General features: G+C 36.3%; 1 protein-coding gene across 3 annotated transcripts in view; it reads right to left on the bottom strand.

Moving 5' to 3' along the window:
- The window catches only part of AASDH (aminoadipate-semialdehyde dehydrogenase), a 51,573-nt gene that overhangs the window by 9,380 nt on the left and 25,819 nt on the right, over positions 1 to 16,374 (bottom strand). For all 3 annotated transcript variants that reach the window (XM_047854995.1, XM_047854993.1, XM_047854994.1), the window contains exons 5-11: positions 14,129 to 14,321; positions 7,186 to 7,427; positions 6,707 to 6,813; positions 6,043 to 6,215; positions 5,419 to 5,611; positions 4,687 to 4,802; positions 1,845 to 2,637 (exon numbers count right to left, since the gene is read on the bottom strand). In XM_047854995.1, the coding sequence (XP_047710951.1) occupies positions 1,845 to 2,637; positions 4,687 to 4,802; positions 5,419 to 5,611; positions 6,043 to 6,215; positions 6,707 to 6,813; positions 7,186 to 7,427; positions 14,129 to 14,321 (1,817 nt within the window). The remainder of the gene's footprint in view (positions 1 to 1,844; positions 2,638 to 4,686; positions 4,803 to 5,418; positions 5,612 to 6,042; positions 6,216 to 6,706; positions 6,814 to 7,185; positions 7,428 to 14,128; positions 14,322 to 16,374) is intronic.

Here is a 16,374-nt window from a genome sequence, read left to right as displayed (position 1 = left end):
AGAATATTCAGCAACAAAAAGGAACTGGATACATTCAATAGTAAGGATGAATCTCAAACACATGCTAAGTAGGAGAAGCCAGACTCAAAAGCAAAAATTAGAAAATGTAAAACTAGTGGGACAGAAAACAGATCAGTGGTTGCCTGGGGTTAGGGGTAGGGGAAGGGAAGCCTACAAGTGACACAGACCTTTTGAGTAATGAACTCTTCATTTGGTAGTGGTTACATGACAGTACACATTTGTCAAAACACAGAACTGTAAACTAAAGAGGGCAAGTTTTCCTGTATATAAATTAGATCTTAATTTAAAAATGTCTAGACCCCCATGTGTCCCAGGCTTTGAGTCTAGAAACTTGGGATGCAAACAGTAACTTCAACAAGCTGACTTTCATGGATGGAAATTATTCATGCTCATTCACATATATAACTGAAAGTTCCCTGTAGCATATTTTCAAAATGTATGTGGTCAAAAGGGAAGGATCAAACTCAGATTCAAGTAGATCCTAGCTAGGATAGCACAAGTAGGGAGGCATATTCCTAAGCACTCAGCACAAGATTCCACAAGCATATAAAGTAAAACTTAATGTAGTAGGGGGAGTAAAGACAATGGTAGTCAAGGAGAGGCATTACACCTGGACCCCATATTTAGTAAAGTAAAAGTCACCTATACTTTAATGAAAATGATTAGCAGCTAGTAGCTAACAACACTTAATGAGCCCTCAGTCTGTACCTAGCAATGTACTGAAGGATTTATAAGCAATTATCTCAATCCTCTCAAAAGCTCTATGATGTATGTGGAATTTAAGAAGCAAAACAAATGAGCAAACTGAAAAAAAGAGACAAACCAAGAAAAAGATACTTAACTAGAGAGAACAAACTGATGGTCACCAGAGGGGAGCTGGGTGGGGGGATGGGTAAAATAGGGGATGGGGATTAAGAGTACACTTATGACGAATACTAAGTAACATATAAAATTGTTGAATTACTCTATTGTACACCTGAAACTAATATAACACTGTGTTAGCCACACTGGAATTAAAATAAAAACAAACAAACAAAAGCTCTATGATGATTGTACTGGTTTTAAAATGTGTCCACAAATTCTCTGACACTTTTACTTTCAAGAGATGGAGCCTAAATTCCCCTCCCCTTGAGTATAGGCCAGGCTTAATGATGTGCTTCTAATGAACACAAGCAAAAATGATGGTATGCAACTTTGGAAATAAGGTCCTAAAAGTACTGCCTTGCTCCTTCCCTCCCCACCGGCCCCCCTCCTCCACTCAGTCTGAGGGAAGTCAGCTGCCAGGTTGTGAGACCACTCAAGCAGCCTACAGAGAGGTCCATGTGACAAGAACAGAAGCTTCCTGCCACGAACCGGCCAAGAACTGAAGCCTTCTGCCAGCAGCAGTATGAGATAGCTGTCTTGGAAGATTTTTCAGCCCAGTCAAGCCTTCAGATGGCTGCGGCCACATGGGAAACCCTGAGCCAGGACTCCCAGCTAAGCTACTCCTAAATTCCTGACCTCAGAAACTGTGAGATATTTGCTACCCTAAACCATTAAGTTTGGGGACAATTTATGAGGCAACGGGTTTTATTTATTATAAAACTAAGAACACTAAGTCCTAAAGGTCATAAGAACACTAAGGTCCTAAAAGGTCCAGCAACTTGTCAAAGTTCACAAAGCTGATAACGGTTTTAGAGCTAGGTTCAAATCCAGAGACTATGACCCAAGACCCACACTGTGAATTAGCATGTGGGTAACCATAATTGACAACAACCAAAGCTACCATACATAGATTTTTAAATTTAACTTGCTCCTACTAGCATTATCATATGGAAACTTACCCACTACAATAAAGTTTCCACACTTAGATACACATGCTGAGGATTCAATTCGACCTCCCAAAATCTGTTCCCATTTCACCTTCCCAGAGTAAAGGTCAACTGCCATCATTCTGTGGGAATGGGAGCCAATGTACACAGTTACAGAGGACTTAGCAGCAGCGGAGATGACAACCAGAGGGGAAGCATCCACACATTTGCCTGTGTCCGTCCTCCACCTCACATGAAGCTCCATTTTCTTGGCTTCTATCACAGATGTTCCCTCGTGAGAAACTTCTGCAACACAGGATGGATCTTTTGACTTCCCAGTAAGAGCTGGAGGATTTAGGCTTGTCACATTCTGAATGTTAGTCTGTGAAATTAAATCGGAAGAACCGGCTGAAGAGCCAAGTCCTAACTTAGTTAAAAACTCCGAATTCAGAGACAAAATCTGACTCCCTCTGCTCACTGCAATAAAAGCAGCTAGCTCATTGTCACAACTTAAAGTCAGGACAGATTTCTGAGGTAAAGATTTTCCACTGATTTCCTCTTGATTAGTATCGCTGAATTTTCTTTTCATGGCATAATTCTTGCTAAATAGCAGATCTTCATCTGGAAACACTGTTTGAAGGACGTGATTGTAAATCTCTAAAATGGAACTGCTAAGAATAATTTCCAGAAGCCCAGGTATTGATGTGCCAACTAGTTTTTCAATCTCATTGAGGAGCCGTATGGACTTTAAGGAATCTCCACCACTATTTAGGAAGAGTGACTCATCAGGAACCTTCAAAGGATGTTCTGAGAGACTCAGAATAGACTATACAGGAGAAAAGGGAGAAATGTGGTAAAGACCTAAAACCAAAACATTCAACCAATTTATAGGTAATATATAAAGGATAGTACTTACATTAATGATATGAACAAAAGACACATAAAACAAATATTTTTAATAATTAAATTTTAAAATTATTTTCTTTATAGTAAAGGGAACCATCACCATGCCACCAATTTTATCACAAACTCACTATAAAACTGCAAATTATATTTCCCTTTAGAGTGATTTCCCCACCCATAAAATAGGGCCTAGAATTATAAAAACATGACTTATTAATTATAAAGTCCACAAGATACTAATATCTAATATTTATATAATATGGGAACAATCTTTGTCTTCATTTGCTTCATATAAATTGAAATTATTTTCTAAGAATCTAAAAATGAAGCAGATAAGAGTTTTATCAGAATATCCTTTATTTTCAAACAAAACTATATAATTATATCCTCTTTTCAGAACCCTTCAGAAAACTCCACATTTGTAACAAAAACTGTACTGACCTATGGTTGTAATATATATAAATATATGTATATACATATATACATATATATACATATATTTCAAAATAAATTTAAATTGTAATGTAATATATATATGTATATACATATATACACATATATACATATATATACATGTACACATATATTTCAAAATAAATTTAAATTGTTTGACACACACACACACAGAACCCCCAACTTACAATGATTTAAGATATCTTAACTTTACAATGATGCAAAAACAATATACATTCAAGGGAAACTGTACTTCAAATTCTGATCTTTTCCCAGTCAAGCGACATGCATTATTATCTCATGATGCTGGGCAGCAGCTAAGAGCCACAGCTTCCAGTCAGCTATGTGATCACAAAACAACTGATATGCTTAGAACTATTCTGTACCCATACAACTATTCTGTTTTTCACTTTCAGTACAGTATTCAATAACTTACATGTAAGATATTCAACAATTTATTATACACAGGGCTTTGTGTCAGATGTTGTCCACCTGTAGGCTAATGTAAGTGTTCTGAGCACACTTAAAGTAGGCTAGACTAAGCTATGATGTTCGGTAGGTGTATTAAATGCATTTTGACTTAGGAAAATTTCAACCTACACTAGGTTTATCACCATGTAACTCCATCATAAGTTGAGGAAGATCTGTATATACAAATTCCATTAAGCAGAAACATACGTGTTGTTACTGCTAGTTCTTCCAGAATAAGGACATAAGTCCTTATGCCACAGATTGTACTATACCAAGATTTGGCCATTTTCTCAACTCTGACAAGCACTGCACTCCCACTGCCCCATTAGGGAAAAGTTACGTCAAGATAGGTCTTGTCTTCCTGTGCCTTTGTGTCTACCTCACTTCCGATAAATTTCTTTATGGCGAGGGAGGCTTGATATTAACCTAGAGAACTCTTAATTTAATATAAATTGAATAAACAAAAGTATATTACTTAACATTTGGGCATTAATAATAATTCTTAGAAAAGTTTATCAGACTTATTAGGATGCTAACATTCCCAAAAAATATAACATGACCTCTTCAGAAAAACAAATTTGTATCTTAAAAATTGAACCATGGGGAGCATGGGTAGCTCAGTTGGTTAAGCATCTGACTTTAGCTCAGGTTATGATCTCCTAGTTCGTGAGTTCAAGCCCCGCATCAGGCTCTCTGCGTGGAGCCCCCTTTGGATCCTCTGTCTCCCTCTCTCTCTCTGCCCCTCTCCCATTCAAGCACATTCACGCATAAGCACGTGCACTCTCTCAAAAATAAACATTTAAGGGGTGCCTGGGTGGCTCAGTTGGTTAAGTGGCCAATTTCGGCTCAGGTCATGATCACGCAGCTCATGAGTTTGAGCCTCGTGTCAGGCTCTGTGCTGATAGCTCAGAGCCTGGAGCCTGCTTCCAATTCTGTGTCTCCCTCTCTCTCTGCCCCTCCCCTGCTTATGCTGTCTCTGTCTCTCAAAAATAAATAAACATTAAAGAAAATTAAAAAATAAACATTAAAAAAAATTAAAAAGTTGTACCTTCCACAAATGCTGTAATTTTTCCCAAAGTTCCTCTTTTCCATTGAGTTTACACTCAGACTTCAAGTTTACATAGTTTAAATATATCTTGTTTAACTCAGAAACATCAATTTTGCCTTAAAAGAGAAATAATTTTAAAATTTCAGCACAAACCCTTTCTACTATCTTCATTAGTTATAAGAATACATACATTTTTCACTGTAAAAGTTAGAATTCCTATAGAATAGTTTGTGATAGGAAAATCAGTTCTAAAGAGAGCAGTCCCATGCTACCAAAAATGTAGTAGGTAACAGATAAGAAAAGAAAAAGGAGGAGCTAGTGTTTATCTTAAAGAGTTAAAGAAATGGTCCTACCGACTGAGCAATTACTGCGTTTTGATGTAAATATTAGATAAAGATGAAATTGGAAAGGCAATGTGGTCATTAGGAGCATATGTTCTGAAGTCAGTCTTACAATTTCAATTCTACCACTAACCAGCAATATAATTTTGTCAAAATTACTTAACCTCTTTGAGCCTTATTTTCCTTATCTGTAAATGGGAATAATACAACCTACTCCCAGGATTTTCTAGAGATAAATAAAGTGGGTTAATTATACAAAGTACTTAACAGAGGGTCTGCCTCAACATATGCCAGTATTACTTAGAATAAGAATTAAGAAGCCTTTAAACTAGTTATGAATACAATTAGTATTCACTTGGCGCTGAAACACATCTGCTTCAAATGATTTTACCATGAGATGTAAATGGTAGAGAATCGATCAACACAAGTTCATCCGGGATGGCATGGCTTGGAAGATGTTCCTGCAGTTCTTTAAAGATGTATTCCTTTACTACATCATTTTTGGACACCATGAACAGAATTAATTTTTCCTGATTATACCATGTAACTGCACAGGACTCTACGTGCTGAAGTCCTTCAGCAACCTGTGAGAGAGATTATCCCAATTTGTCAGAGGACATTTAAAAGCAAACTTCCTAAATGCTCAAACTTCTTATGTCTGAAATCAACACAAATTAAACTGTAAAATAGCTAGAGATTTTCAAAAATTGATTGCTACTCTTACTGTAGCCAGCACACTGGGTTCTTAATGTTTTTCAAAATAATAGCTCCCAGAGCAAAGTAAACCATTATTTTCAGTTGTTAAAATCCACTCTGTCACTTATTTAAAAAACAACCATCTCTTTATGCTGAAGGACCACAATGAATTAGTCATATCTTTCATTGCAATTCATTATTAATACAAAAATCTTAGGTTTAAATAATACTAATAGAGAACCCCAGTACAGAAAATTGGTGGTGGCTACCTTTAATACCTACATATGTTACTAGATATTTAATATTTAAATAGTCTTACTTGTTGAACAAATTCAATGTTAAGACGTTTGCCATATCGTTTGATCTGACTGTCCTTTCGTCCCAGGAAAAACATCTCTCCATCTTTCACTGTCACCAAGTCTCCCGTGGCTCGCATTGTGCCAAGTGGTACTATCATTTCATCATCAAGAAAACACACTCTGTTTTTGCCACCTTCACAAGATATAAACATCAGTGTAATAAAAAAAAAAAATCCATGGGAGGTATATTAAAAACCATCAAATCAAGAACATCTTCAAAAGCTGTTACTGAGTTTCACATTTTGAATATTTACATGGGCAGCACACTTTTAAATATCACCTGACAAAATTAATTAACAATAACCTCAGCAAAATAAGAGACAAAACAAAATTTCTAAAAATATACATGTGATTAAAAAAATTCTTAGAATACTGCTTAAAAAGAATTTTGGCTATAAACGTCCAAATTACAGTTTCTAAATTACTTTTATATCTTCCCTAAGAGTATCAGACATTGTTATCTGAAATTATGATAATATTAAATGTTTCATGACTGTGAGAATGAGATTAAAAATTATCATCACTGAAAAGAATACGGAACATAAGACATATTGGTGAAAGAATAAAGTTATCAGATTTTTTTCCTAAAAAAAAATTATTCCCAGTCAATAAATGTAAAACAACCTAAAAATACTTGGCCATTGCCTTCTTGAATTGTGAAACCATTAGTATCTCTGACTTCAACTACTGTTCCAAGCAGTGGAAATCCCAGTGGTACAGGCAATTCACATCTATAAAAACACAACAACCCAAACCATATTTAAAATTTTCATTTGAAAAGAATATTTTTCAGTGTATTTAAATCACATTGTACTAAATAAAGAAAAATAAGGTTTTGGTTATGTTAGAATTCAAAGACTGCCAAAAGGAAAAGATTAGGTGGAAAGGTTATCATAGGTTATTTATTGCTCTTTAGTTAGAAAAAGTTCTAGCAGGATCTGCAGCACTAGTTATAAGAAAGGCTCTGGATCCCCAGTGTAAAATTCTAGATAAAATAGTATTTCTAAAATTACTACCCCAGTGCCTACCAAAAACATTATTAGTGTTAAGATACTGGAAAAATACAGTTTCTCTCTAACCTATTTAGTAATTGAAGCCCTTACTTCAAAGTAGAGTTAAGAAACTTCTCTGGAATCTTGTAAAAAGTTGCCCAACTTGATACCTCTGTGATACCATAAATATTAAATATTTGTGTTTTATTGCCTACTCCTCTCCAGCTTTTGAGAACAGCCAATGATGGAAATGCTTCACCACCGAGGGCTAATACTCGAAGAGAAGTACTGGCTGATAAAACAGTTGACTTGATAAGCTGAGATCCAAATCTTCGAAGCAATGTTGGTGTTGCCTGTGAACACATTAAAGATAATTTATTTCTTTTCACTTCTTTTTAAAAAAGTAAATACTGTAATAATTAGTTCAAAGCTTAATACTGGACACCTACATGAAAATTAAGGCTGTTTATTAAACTGTAAATCATTTTGGAAAACTACTCAGGCAACATTATCTTCTTAATGTGCTATCAATTTCTCTTGAGAAAAAAAACTTGAGAAAAATATTAGTTATGTTTAATTAGGTAATCTAGACAAAATGGTTTAAAGATTAAAAAGGACAAAATATATAAAATCAATTCACATTTCCTTTCCCACTCTCTCTGTAGAAAAATATATAAAAGGTTAAAAAAATGTTCCTAAAACAAAACAATATGAATAAAGATTTTTAAAAACACTTTTATTGAGATATAACAGACATACAATAAACTATACATATTTAAAGCATACAATATAAATTGAGATAAGATATATGGATATGTCAGTGAAACTATTACTATAATCAAAAAAATGAATATATTCTTCAGCCCTAAAATTACCTACTTACCATTATAATTCTTCCCTTCAACTGGACCCCTAACTCCAGACAACACTGATCTATTTCCTAATGATCAGCTGGTATTTTCTAGAATTTTACAAAAATGGAATCACACAGGGGTGCCTGGGTGGCTCAGTCAGTTAAGCGTCCGACTTCGACTCAGGTCATGATCTCACTGTTCATGAGTTAGAGCCCCACATGGGGCTCTGTGCTGACAGCTCAGAGCCTGGAGCCTGCTTCAGATTCTGTGTCTCCTCTCTCTGCCCCCTCCCCAGCTTGCATTCTGTCTCTGTCTCTCAAAAATAAAAACATTAAAAGAAAATTTTTAAAAAATCTTCAAAAAAAATGCAATCACACAACATAAATTCTATTTTGACCTGACTTATTTCATTCCATATAAATACTTCGTGATGCGCTTATATTGCATGTATTAATTCACTTTTTGTCTCAGTTCAGACTGATATAACAAAGTGCCACAGACTAGGTAGGTTACAAACAATAGAAATTCACTTCTGATAGTTCTGAAGCCTAGAAGTCCAAGATCAGGATGCCACCATGACTGGGCTCTGGTAAAAGCCCTCTCCCAACTTGTTGCATATTCACATGGCGGAAGAGTCTTGGGAGGTCCATGGGGTCTCTTTTCCAAGAGCACTAATCCCACTCATGAGGACTCCATCCTCAGGACCTAAGCACTCCTAAGGGCCTCACCTCCTAATACTATCACAGCATACATTAGAATTTTAACAAATGAATGGGGAGGGAGGAATAATCACTCAGACCATGGGACTTTTCATTGCTGAGTGGTACTCATTGCATAGATCAGGACTAGCATTTGTATTTCCATATAAAATTTAGGATCAATTTGTCAATTTCTACCAAAAAAAGTCTACTAGGATTTTGATAGGAACCATGTTTAATTTAATCTTGACACTATTGAGACTTTAATCCATAAACATGAAATGTCTCTTTATTTAACTCTTTAACTTCTACCAATAATGTTTTTTTTTTTTTTTTTTCTTTACTGCACTGGCTAGAATCAGAATAATGTTGACGAGAAGTGACAAAAGCAAACATCCTTGTTTTATTTCCAATCTTAGGGCAAAATCATGCAGTCTTTCACCAAATAGGATATTAGCTGTAGATTTTTTTTTTTTTATAGATGCCCTTCATTATGTTGGGGAAGTTCTTTAATTTCTAGAGGTTTTTTTTTTTTTAATCCCAAGTGTTAGATTTTGCCAAATACTTTTCCTTCATCTGTTGAGGTAATTACATGCTCTTATTTATGTAGTGTATATTATCAATGGATTTTTATTTATTTTTGAGGGAGGGAGGGCATGAGGGGAAGAGAGAGAGAAAGAGAGACAGCAAATGTTGGGGGGGGGGGCAGAGAGAGGGAGAGAGAGAATCCAAGCAGGTTCTGCACTGTCAACACAGAGCCTGATGTGAAGCTCAAACTCATGAACCATGAAATCATGACCCTAGCCAAAATCAAGAGTTGGACACTTAACCAACTGAGCAACCTGGGTGCCCCTATCAGTGGATTTTTAGATGTTAAGCCAAATGTGCATTCCTAGGATACATCCCACTTGCTCACATTTTAAATTTACTGAAACTGGTTTTGTGGTTGAGAATATGATCAATGTGCTTGAAAAGAATGTATTCTGCATTTACTGGATAGAGTGTTCTATAAATGGGATTTGATTGATAATTTTGTTCAAGTCTTATATGTTCTGATTTCTAGTTTTTCATTCAGTTGTTAAAAATGAGGTATTAAAATTTTGAACCATTGGGTTATCTAGTTCTCATTTCTGTCTAGTTTTGCTTTATGTATTCGGAACTTCTAGTTTTAGGGGGATATACATTTATAATTGTTACATCTTCTTGATTTACCAATGTAGCTCCTAATGTACTGACCATTTTATCATTATGAAATGTTTTGTTGCTTGTTTTTGTTTGCTTGTTTGTTAATAACTAGCCTGGGCTAAATCTGTAGTCTGTCTTTCCAGTGATGTGTGGCCACTAATGTCATTGCTCAGTTTTACATATATAGTCTTATTTTCAATTTTATATCTTACTTCCTATGGGTCATCCTTGTGTGTGCATAGCTCAGTAGTCAAGCAATGACTGGACAAACTGTCCACAGAGATGGATCTGTGTGGATAGATGAGCTCAAAGTTTAGGCCATTTTCAAGCTTAACCAAGCTTTTATTTTCCATGGGCCCTTTTGGATCTCTAACGTATATGCACACAACCTCAAGGTCAGCCAAGAATCTGCTTGGGCTCTCTGGTCTCTGACTCACAAGTGCAGCCTTAGCCAGAATGTGCTTGCCCTCCCCTCCATCACAACCTCAGACTACAGAAGTTTTTGCCCTCTTTGCTGGCATACTTCATCATTTTCACAGACAGTGCTGTTGGGCATGGATATAACCTACCATTCCAAGTTGAATAAACTCCCTTATAAACAGTGGGTCCTGACAGAAAAGTCTGTTTTGACTGAGCTGGGGCTGGCAGGAAGAGCAGCTCAGTCTAGAATGCCACAAATTCCCATTATTTTTATCCAAAATTAAAAAGTTTAAAAACAATTTTCAGATCATTGTATGCCTCTGGTTGATTTCTAAAGTGTTAGAGTAGTTGCTTTTGTTAATTTTGTCCAGCTTTCTAGTTGCTTTTTGGGGAGAAGATCTGCCAATCTCTTTACTTGACCATAGAAAATTTCCATGTGAATCAAGATTTTTAAATAGTTTCTTTCAGTAAAAGATGCAGCATTAATGGACAACTTGAATTTTAATTCAAAAAGATGACTTAAAGTCTTGGTTTGTCAAAATATTTAAGTAACAGAATGACCCTACATCCCAATATGAATTTATTGTTCCAGATTCTTGTCTAGGAATTTAGCACCTCCATTTACTCTCAACATTCAGGGTCTGGGGTAATAAATTATAATGGCCACCCTATTTATAAGGCATCCTCAACCAAATTAACTGTTCTACCAAGTTTTACGATAAGGAAAATCTCTTGTCAAACTGAAATGTTCTGGCCTTCATTTCCGGTGCTAAAAATAACTTAAACTTTGAACTCTATAAATAAGTGCACAGCTATGAATACTCAGCAAGATAAAGCATAGTAACACTTTTCAGATACTCAAACTGAAATGATAAATTTAGTGGCAAAATACTAGTCAATATACGTACTTTGTTACCAAATCATTCTAGGCACACAGAAATAGGACTTAGGAAATAACAGAAAAAACAGGGGATGTTAAGGTTCCTTGCAAAATTTCTAAGGTAAAATTCTCATAAAAATGAAAAACACGGGGTGCCTAAGTGGCTCAGTCTGTCAAGCATCCGACTCTTGATTTCGGCTCAGGTCATGATCTCACAGTCAGGAGATTGAGCCCCAAATTGGGCTCCAAGCTGGGTGTGGAGCCTGCTTGAGAGTCTCCCTCTCTCTCTGCTCCTCCCTCCCCCATGCACATGCCCTCTCTCTCAAAAACAAAACACTTAAGCTGACATTTTGGTGGCTAGCAACCTAAGATTTTGCTCTAATTAAATGGTTTCACTTTTAAAGTGCATCAAGTTTAATATAACTTGTTATCCAGAGTATGTGCAAAAAAAAACAAAACAAAAAAAAAGTTCAAACATATTTTAGGTTTGTAAAACACCAAAAAGTGGACCTTTCTTTCCAAAAGGTCCTTATACCTGAAACAAAATAAGTGTTTAACTACCTCAAAAGCTAAGTCTATTTCACTTTGGGGTCTTTCTCCCCCACAATAAATCAAGATATTCCACTTTAAATTTTTAAAACTTTATGGGGTGTTTGGGTGGCTTAGTTGATTTAAGAGTCCAACTTTGGCTCAGGTCTTGCAGTTCATGGGTTTGAGCCCCGTGTCAGGCTCTGTGCTACAGACAGCTCAGAGCCTGGAGCCTGCTTCGGATTCTATGTCTCCCTCTCTCTGTCCTTCCCCTGCTCATGCGCTCTCTCTCTCTCTCTCTCTCTCTCTCTCTCGCCCTCTCTTTTTCTCTCTCAAGAATAAATAAACAGTAAAAACAAATTAAATTAGTTTTTTAGGTAAGATTATTCGTAAATAAAATCTATACAGGATGCTCTTTTTAAAGTATATAATATACATTATACACATAAGCAAAAATCCTTGATGACTTATATATCATTTGATGAGAAATCTGATTTGGAAGGAAAAGATGAACCCTAACAACAAAGCTAAAATTCACTATGAGACATGCAAGAGAGCTGACGACACCGAATCCATCTGCAGCATTCCATCTCGTTCATTTCGGCTAGATGACCTCCCTTGGGGCTTTGTATTGTGTACCCTCTGGAGATTAATATCTGTACCTTAGAAATGTCTGCCAAAGTCAGGATTGAGGGGGGAGGGAGAAGTTTGCTTTGGCCGTCCATAAATGTGTTCAAAATAATCTAGTCTCTCTCCCCTTCTTCAGGCACAGATGGTGCCACAAGATCTAAGTAAAGATTAGCTGCCAATTAGGTACATGTAGACCCTTTGATCTTACTACAGTGCTGTCCCCTATACATCTTTGGTCTATAAAATCTATAGACTAAGGTCCTGCCTTGACGGAGAACAGCTGCACATCTCTGCATCATCATTCAGCCAGTCCTCCCTGTCACTATGTTACTGTGCATAAACTGCACGTATGTAAACTGTGTGGAGTTGCCAGCTTCATTTTTTGTTCTCAAAGTCCCTTCACAGTGTGGAGGATACTTTACAGTTCCTCCTCCTCCTCCTTCTAACAAGACAGGACATGCCTTATACAAAGGAAAGGACATCCTGTCAGCTTGTGTACTTCTCTTCCTTACTCAAACTCAAATTTGATCTGCTGATAATACCCCAAATTAAGTCTTGTGAGTTAAATAAAATCACCATGAATATATGCACAACTTGCTGTGTTCTGGAATCATAGTTAATAAATGTGTATCAGTTTCTCACAAGGACTCATGACCCCAAAAAGGTTAAAACCACTGCCAAAGTAAATTTAACTGAAACTGTGCTAAAGGGGATTGGATTTAAAGAGACAAAACTCATAGACTTGACATAGAAGGGAAATCTCCTTCCATTTAATGACTCTCTCTCTCAAATATGTTAAGGTATTTTGAAAAGGTTTCCTAAAAATTATGCTCCTTGAATTTTATAGAAAAATAAGTTAAAGTCCTGCCCAGACTGACAGAATGATTCACCATAGATGAGAATTTATACGCAATTGATATACCCAGCAAGCCACATTATTATATTCATTTTATATATATTTGTAAACATATAATATTTTTTTAAGGATGAAAAACATTGCCTAAAAACAAAGTCAACATCAAATTTTGCCTTTAGGGCAGAAATTTAACATCCTCGAGTCTCTTACACTAAATATAAATCTGATATTTTTAGTTTATCATGATACACATACAATTTTGCTAATTCTCTCTAGTATCTTTAACTATTTGCAATGTAATTATCTTAAGGCTTGTATACCAGTCACCTACTTTGATACACATTTTAAAATCTTTAAAGATGACAAAGTATTTGTTTCCATAAGTTAATGTAAAATATACTGATATAAAAAGTCAGAAAATGTAAATTCCTACCTAATTATAACTTAAAGTTTGTATTTTCTACTGAAAGCTGAAGTTTAAGGCAGGAGAGGCAAGTGTATCCCAACAGATTTGAGTGAAGGTCAACTTCCTCTAGTTATTACTATGCCAAATGCACAGTGAAATAATTTTCTAGGCAGAATTAACTGATTTTTTTCTCCCATTCTCAAGTAAATTAGATGATATCATCAGAAGACAACCCTTAATAATCTAACTAGATTATCATTAGTCCACTGTAAAAAACAACCTACAGGAATACAAAACATTCTCTAAAATGTTAAATAATAGGGGTGCCTGGGTGGCTCGGTCGTTTAAGTGTCCGACTTCAGCTCAGGTCACTATCTCACAGTTTATGAGTTGGGAGTCTTGCATAGGGCTGTGTGCTGACAGCTCTGTTGGAGAGCCTGAAGCCTGCTTCGGATTCTGTGTCCCCGTCTCTCTCTACCCCTCCCCAACTCGTGCTCTCTCTTTTTCTCAAAAATAAATAAATCACTAAAAAAATTTTTTAAATAAAATAAAATGCTAAATAGAAGACAAAACATTTCATTTGCTCCTAAAATGTACCTGCAAAATAGTTACTCTGTGATGTGAAAAGAGAACAGCAGCTAACTTTGATGGAAGCACTTTGACAGAAGCTGGTACAATAAGCAGACAGGCACCACTGGATAGAGCAACAAATATTTCCACAACGGAAGGATCAAAGGTCAGAGGTGAGGCCAGAAACAAAACATCTTCTTGTGTGATCTCGAAAAGTAGCCTAAAGCAAAACAGAATGCAGTTATATGAAATGTCTAACATTTGGTAAACACATATCCTAAAAATTGATTTATGACCATTAAGTTTCTGGATGTTGGCCAGATTTTTATTCTTTTCTCAGATTAACCAAAATGGTACTATTAATCCTATAACTCTTTATAAATATAAGGATTAAAAGCCATTTAAAACAATATCCACTTCTTACTATGACATATTTTATCATCTGTGATGACTTTCTGATGTGTCAGTATGGCTGGATTGAACCACAGTCCCTAGAATTTCCTTTCTAGTAGGTTTTCCATTAGGGTACAAAACAAGGGATATTCTCTCAAGAGCTGGAGTACAGAAGGGAGGTGGGTGCCATTTAGTGGCACACATACCTCCCTGTTATTTCATTAAACACTAAACTAGGTGCTGCTGTGAGGGGATTTTGTAGATACAGAGTCTCTGGTTAGCTGACTTTAATCAAAAGGGAGATTTATCCCAGGCTGGCTCGATTTACTGAACTGGAAGACTTTTAAAAGAGTGTTGAGGACTTCTGTAAAAAAGACTCAACATCTGGGTCAACAATTACTCTCCCTTCCCCTAGGATCTTCTTTCCTGACTTGCCTGTGGAAAAAAGCACATGCCTATGGGTTTCCAACCTGCTCACGATCATCCCTTTCTGTTTACACTATAGACTCAGTCTTGCTTAGCCAGACCCCACAAACATAAGCCAATTCCTTACAGTAAGTCCCTGATATATCCTCCTAGTTCTGCTCTTCTGGTAGAATCTTGACTCCTTCTATCCTACTTATATATTTAATAGAGACCTCTGATTCCCTTTTCCCACTATTTGATATTTTTCTCTCAGTAGCTGAACAAAGAGCAGAATATATATAGTTAGGATATTACAGAGCATAGATAATCAGTGGTGAGCCTATGTCATTGCTTCATTCTGAACACACAAAACTCACTGTCTAAAAAGCAGGGATTACCTTAATTTCACAATATCTTCAAATATGATATTGTGGGGACTCACTCAGAACCCCATCGTTGATATGAAGATTACTTTAGGCTGAAGACATTTTGGATTTAACAGATGCAGAAAGAAGCCTTGTTAGACCTTTCCTTATCTCACTAATTGCAAAAACTTTTGGGAAATGAAGTTGCCATAAATTCCTTCTTTGGAGTAGCTTTTATTCCCAGGAAGGAAACCAAGAATGAACCTACTATAAATCTCTTCTACAAGTGACTTTTATGGCCCTAAAAGTAAACCAAAAAGGGATTTTTAACAGGTAAATAGATTTCATTAAGTTCAAGCATAAATAGCAATTGAGAAATTCACATACTTTATTATTTTTTTTAATGTTTATCTATTTTTGAGAGAGAGAGAACAAACAAGGGAAGGGCAGAGAGAGAGGGGGACAGAGGACCCAAAGCAGGCTCCGTGCTGACAGCGGAGAGTCTGATGTGAGGCTCAAACTCACAAATGGCAAGATGATGACCTGAGCCGAAGCCAGGCGCCCAAACGACTGAGCCTCCTGAGGGCCCCTAGAAATTCATATATTTGAAATCAGCCCCTTACTCCTTACTAGCAAATACTTGCTCCCACTTTACATACAATTCCTGCCTCTACTGGCCCAGTGCCTCTTCCACCTCCACCAGATTCCAAATCTGCTTCACTCTTTTCAATTCTCCTGCATCTCCACCCCACCTCACCTCTCATACTCTTAATGTATTGCTTTGCCTTTCATCTGAAAGTTCCAATCCATCAGCTTCTGAACATTCCTTACCCTTCCATCTCAAGGTATCTTAACTCCTTTACAATACTATCTCTTGATTTTTCAAACCAACTCTTCCTATCAATTCTCTACCATGAGCCCATAAATGTCTTCCATCTCAAAAATAAATCTGCACCTGCCCAGAATTCTTTCTTTCCCATTAAAACTAGCTTCTAGAAATGAACACTTTACTTTCTTATCTCCATTTCCTTATCTCTCATTCCTTTAGCACAGCCTAATGTAATCTGTCCTCAGTCTTGGGCCCTCAGAAATAAAGTTACTAAAGACTAG

This window comes from Prionailurus viverrinus, chromosome B1, assembly GCF_022837055.1.
Source record: "Prionailurus viverrinus isolate Anna chromosome B1, UM_Priviv_1.0, whole genome shotgun sequence".
Taxonomy (NCBI): Eukaryota; Metazoa; Chordata; class Mammalia; order Carnivora; family Felidae; genus Prionailurus; species Prionailurus viverrinus.
This window is presented reverse-complemented; position numbering and strand designations above follow the sequence as displayed.